The 6,232-nt window shown below is 41.5% G+C and overlaps 1 protein-coding gene across 1 annotated transcript in view; it reads right to left on the bottom strand.

Annotated features, from left to right (window-relative positions):
• Positions 1-6,232, bottom strand: part of EPS8 (epidermal growth factor receptor pathway substrate 8) — an 82,566-nt gene that overhangs the window by 44,049 nt on the left and 32,285 nt on the right. The window contains exons 12-13 of the mRNA XM_029285939.1: positions 5,955-6,103; positions 2,871-3,054 (exon numbers count right to left, since the gene is read on the bottom strand). Of these exons, the coding sequence (XP_029141772.1) occupies positions 2,871-3,054; positions 5,955-6,103 (333 nt within the window). The remainder of the gene's footprint in view (positions 1-2,870; positions 3,055-5,954; positions 6,104-6,232) is intronic.

The raw sequence follows: 6,232 nt of genomic DNA, 5'->3' as shown, positions 1-6,232 counted from the left end.
AATAATAAAGTTGGAAGGGACCTTGGAGGTCATCTAGTCCAACCCCCTGCTCAGGCAGGAAACCCTATACCATTTCAGACAAATGGCTGTCCAGTCTCTTCTTAAAAACTTCCAGTGTTGGAGCATTCACTGCTTCTGGAGGCAGGTTGTTCCACTGGTTAATTGTTCTAACTGTCAGGAAGTTTCTCCTTAGTTCTAGATTGCTTCTCTCCTTGATTAGTTTCCATCCGTTGCTTCTTGTCCTGCCTTCAGGCGCTTTGGAGAATAGCTTGACTCCCTCTTCTTTGTGGCAGCCCCTGAGATATTGGAACACGGCTATCATGTCCCCCCTCGTCCTTCTCTTCATCAAACTAGACATACCCAATTCCAGCAGCCTTTCCTTATATGCTTTAGCCTCCAGTCCGCTAATCGTCTTTGTTGCTCTTCTCTGTACTCTTTCTAGAGTCTCAACATCTTTTTTACATCGTGGTGACCAAAACTGGATGCAGTATTCCAAGTGTGGCCTTACCAAGGCATTGTAAAGTGGTATTAATACTTCACGTGATCTTGATTCTATCCCTCTGTTAATGCAACCTAGCACTGTGCATCTACCATAAGCAGTATTATAGCAAAACCATAATGCACAGCAATTTAGTAGCACCTACCCCCAACGACGCAAATTCAGAACAACGTTCTTCCTGCCCATCAAAATGAATGAATAACTTGCTGCAGCTGTTCTTAGAAATGAATGGAATGTTAAGGATTTCTTCCTCACCAATAGAAACTTGGATAACCATTATCTATCTAAATGTAATTGCCTTTGAATCGTTGGCGTCACAATCAGGCAGCTTGAACAAACACGGCTGTATTTAAAATTCAGAATAATTTACCTATTTATATAGCAAGCATTCTTAAATAAATAATACTGTACTTATGTTATTCCTGCCTCTCAATTCAAACCTTGCCAAGCTTATTTTTTTATTTACTAATTTATTTGTATGCTGCCTTTATTATTTTAATAAATAATTCAAGACGAAGAACATTACAGAATACTCCTTCTTCCTCCTATTTTCCCCTTGTATTTTCCCTACAACAACAACAACCCTGTGAGGTAGGTTGGCTAAGGCAGGACATGAATTCACAGTCTTCTGCTTTCTATCCTGGTGCCTTAACTACTTGCCCAGGGGTAGGCAACCTTGGCTCTTTTATGACTCGTGGACTTCAACTCCCAGAATTCCTGAGCCAGCATGGCTCAGCTTAAAAACTCTCCCTTTCCCCTCAGCATGGCTGGCTCAGGAATTCTGGGAGTTGAAGTCCACGAGTCACAAAAGAGCCAAGGTTGCCTACCCCTGTACTAGACCAAACCTATGGGAGAAAGAGATCTTAAAAACCTACAGAATAACAGAATTGGAAGGTCTTCTAATCCAACTCACCCATGCAGGTGACCCTGTACTAGGGGTCTTTAAACTTGGCCCTTTTATGACTTGTGGACTTGTGCACTCAGGCATGCTGGCTGAGGAATTCTGGGAGTGGAAGTCCACAAGTCATAAAAGGGCCAAGTTTGAAGACCCCTGCCCTATACCATTCCAGAAAAACGGCTGTCCATTCTCTTCCTAAAAACCTCCAGTGTTGGAGCACCCGCAACCTTTGAAGGCAAGCCGTTCCACTGATTAATTGTTCTATTATGAGATTTCTCCTTAGTTCTAGATTGGATCTCTCTTTCATAGGTTTTCACCCGTTACTTCTTGTCTTGCCCTCAGGTGCTTTGGAGAATAGATTGACTCCCTCTTCTCTCTGAGAGCCTCTCAAATATTGGAAGACTGCTATCATGTCCTTCTCATCATCAGAGAGACTTTATCAACATCATCAGCAAGAATCTGACCATAACCAAGTGGTTTAGATAAGTAGAATATGGAGCCCATCGGCCCCATCCTGATTATAGCTTGGAATAAAAATGCTTTATTTTTTAAATGCATAAAAAAGCAAAATTGCCTTCTAGTCCAGTTCAAACCCTGACAACCCATATGGATGCATCCATGAAGTTTTCTTGGTTTATGTTTGTCTTATTGGGAATTTTTTTTTTTTCAACTTCCCAATCTCGTTTACAGTCCTGCATCGCCTCCACCCCATCTGTTCTATCCACATACCACTCAAGGCTGCATGACTTTTCAGATCAACCAAGGTCATTTAACCGGCCTTAAAACACAAGTAAATAAGTCTGAGATTAAACAAACAAACAAAAATACACATTTTTCTCCCCCATGGGGAGAAGAAATAACTAAGAGAGGGAGATGATAACAGACTGTTCTGCCTTGTCAGGTTGAATTTAATTTCCTTCTCTAACCTTGTCAAAAATAACTGCCCTGTTCACTCTGAAGGAGGTAAGCATATTTATTTTGGATTTTAATCATAAACTAGGCTTCTCAGCTCAGTGCCTCCAGACACACCATGCTTGTTAGGTCGCAAATTCTCAATATGCTCAAAAACTGTAGTCCATCTAAAAGGTGTCAGGCTGCAGAAAGCTCCCACAAAACATCACACAACGGTCTCAAGAGATTCACAAGACAAGCCACGCATTGGCATATTGTCACTCATCAGGTAGCAGGTGCTATGGCACAATACCATGTGCTGGAGTGAGATTCTGAACACTGAGAAGTGCTTTTTAAATGACCCAAACCTCAAGATAGTTGAGCATTCTTGCAAGGTTTGGTGGCCTTCTGATACTTTATATAATTATGGGATTCCATAAATGCCTTCTGATACTTTATATAATTTTGGGATTCCATAAATGCCATCCAAGGGATATTGTAAGTGCCACACTATTGCTAAATTGCCAGTTCCTGACATAAGCCCATCCTGTAGATGAGAACAAAACATATTGCTTTCCATACCTCTGTTGACAATCTTTTCATCTCTTGCTTCCTCTGCTGTTCCGCCACGTTGGCCACAGACTCGGCTAACTGGTTGAGTTCTTGCTCATTTGGGGCTCCCATGAAGCTCAGCAAGGGAGGCTCCCAGCCATTCCTGAATCGTGGCATGTAGGGTGGGATGAAGTGGTCCTTGGGCCACTCAGCTCTGCATTTAAGACAAAGGTAACACCATAATTTAAAACCTTTACACTAGCGGGGATAAAGTGACAGATTACAAAACAGCAAACCACACACATTACATTATACAAAGTATTGTTCTTTTTTCATGATGACAACCTTCCCTTACCGGATGCTCTCTAAATGTGTTGGACTACAATCCCTGTCACTTCCAGCCATTAGTGGTCATGTTGGTTGGGTGTGGAGGGAGCATTAACCCAAAAGATCAGGAGAGCATCAAGCTGGAGAAAGCAACTCCACTCATCCTATTTCCTACAGAGGTCTTGGATCAAGAGGTAAGGGGATTCTGAATTCAAGCTCTCTCACATACACAAAGGACTGGAGACATGAATTCCAGCCTATCTGAAGCTCCAAATAGTATTTTGGAAGCAAGCAAGAGAACACTAAGGAGACTGGCTCCAATTTCTTGTTACAAATGTAACAGGTAGTCCTCGACTTACAATCTTTCATTTAGTGACCATTTGACGTTACAACGGCACTGAAAAAAATGACTTATGGCTGTTTTTGACACTTATGACCATTGCAGCAGCCCCATGGTCATGTGATCAAAATTCAGCCATTTGGTAACTAATTCATATTTATGGTGGTAGCTGTGTCCCAGGGTCATGTGATCACTTTTTGTGATCTTCTGACAAGCAAAGTCAATGGAGAAGCCAGATTATACACACACACACACACACACAAACACACACACACACACACACACACACACGATATGGAAAGAAATGTAGCAAGGACACCTCTGAGACTGAAGTCTTCCAATATTACAAACTCTATGCACCTCTGCTGTACTACATCATTAGATATTTTGGAATGAAATGGAGCTTGAATGCATTGGAGCAAAAAATACAGGATGAGTTGAGAATGTATGCTGATATTCGTTCTCAATTTATGGGAAAAGAAAATGTGTACAGCCAAATGAAAAATGTGGTAATACTTCCACCTTTCTTATACTCATGAGATGAGATGTCAACAGCTTCCAACTAGACAATTATTTCAGGAATCAGTGAAAAATATTCCACTGAAATCAACCAGCTCTTGCTACTTGAGGTTGGGCATTAGAAAGCCAGATTTTCTTTCCATTATCAGAAGCCCTGCATAAAAATGCCACGGCATTAGGAAAAGCCAAAATTAATTACATGCCGGCCTGGCTTCTGTTCATCTACAAGCATGGATGGGAAGACATTTTTAAGAGGTGTAGTCATATTTGATGGCAACAGGGGAGATGCCCTCTAGCCTTTAAGTTCATTCGAACTAATACAATTTCTTCAATAAAACTTTCATCCTCTCCTTATTCAAGGTAGTATGAAACTTGCCTGAGTGAACTTAGAAGTCAACACTGGGAACTAAACACACTCTGAAATTCTTCTCATCAGATTGAAATGGTAGCAACCCCTGGGAGAAGCACATCTCATATCACCCTCATGCAGGAATATATTGTTACCAGGTATGTCACAACTTAGGACAACAAAGAGAAAGGACGGAGAGATCCTCTCTGCCCTAAAGTTCATTTCTGATCCCTTTTTTCTCACCATTTCAAAATCAATAAGTCAAAAGGAACTAAGAGGAACTACTTTGTGGGACAAGGAAAGATCTGGAGAGGAGATATCGTCTTTGCTTTTAGAATGGTCCCCTTAAAAGGAACTTTCAATCTGAAGGTCTCAAAACACTGAGAAATCTCAATGCTATTCAGATTCTCCCCTCAACAACCCACAGCTGTGTGCGGATCCTTCAGCAAGGCCTTCCCCAACAGACAGGTTGGGACTGCAACTCTCCAAATTCCAAATGCCACACTACCTGGAATTCTGGAACATTCCAGATCAATATATCTGGAGAATAGAGGTTGGGGCAGTTTACCTATCCTCCCCCAATGAGGATTTCTACAGGATCTCTCTGTACTATGGACAGTATTCTGGGCAGTATTACATGCCTTTTTCTCTCGGGGGATGCAGCATCCCCATGGTCACATGATCAAAATTCAGATGCTTCACAACTGTTTCATATTTATGACGGTTTCAGGGTCCCAGGGTCATGTGGATCCCCTTTTGCAACCTTTTGACAAGCCACCTCAGTGGGGAAGCCAGATTCACTTAACCACGGTGTTACTAACTTAACATCTACAGGGATTCACGTAACAACTGCGGCAAGAAAGGTCGTAAAATGGGGCAAAATTCACTTAACAAATGTCTCACTTAGCAATAGACATTTTGGGCTGAATTGTGCTCATAAATCGAGGACTATCTTAGTGCAGGAACAGCCTGCTTGGTGCATGAATTAAGAATTGTGGCGGAAATTCCTTCTCATGTCATGCTTTTAGATATCCTCTTATTCTTTTTCCTCTACAGAAAACTTCATACATTTTCGCCTGTGTTTCTTGTAATCATCAGTGTCAAGAATGGATCTATTTACAACACCCTCAATCATTTCAAAATTTATTAAGGGCTATAATTGTGCATGGATAATTATCTCTGTATGGGCGTGTTTTAATGCAGGCTGACAATCATGTAATTAGGATCCCTGATTTGTGTCACTTTTCAGCCAACCGGATTCACTCTTCATTATAGAAGCGTTCATCATCAAAGCTGCTCAAAATGGCTATTGATTTGTAGGATCAATTAACCAATAATGGCAAAGTATAAGCAGGCTCTTCCTACTGAGAGGCCTTGCCAAGAGTCTTCTGAATTCTTGCATCGGGGGAAAAAAACAAGGAAACTGAAACATTAATAACTGAATACAAAAATCCAAGAGTATAAAAATTTTCTTGAGCTTATACAGGATGTGCACATTGGTGGAAATAAACCAACATGGAAGGTACGCCCATGAAGTTTAACACAGTTCAAATATAAAAACACTCAACTCAAATGTTACCTGGCTTTGGTCCACGCGTTGCCTAGGGATACCCAGAGTTGTCCTTCCTCACTTGTGACAATGCAGCGTAAGAACTCAATGGTGTCTTTTGTCAAAAGAGGGCTGAGCACTGTGCTAGCAAGCTCGGGGCCTCCTGTTGTTTGTACCACCTATGAGAGCCAATAAATGCACACTGAGATAACACGGTCGCTTGCAGAATAGAGCTGGTAGTGGTATGCAGTGAGAATCAATGCCCTGTTATTTAGCATAGGCCAGGGGTAGGCAACCTTGGCTCTTTT

This window comes from Protobothrops mucrosquamatus, unplaced genomic scaffold (genome assembly GCF_001527695.2).
Source record: "Protobothrops mucrosquamatus isolate PMUCROS unplaced genomic scaffold, P.Mucros_1.0 scaffold2559, whole genome shotgun sequence".
Lineage (NCBI taxonomy): Eukaryota > Metazoa > Chordata > Lepidosauria > Squamata > Viperidae > Protobothrops > Protobothrops mucrosquamatus.
This window is presented reverse-complemented; position numbering and strand designations above follow the sequence as displayed.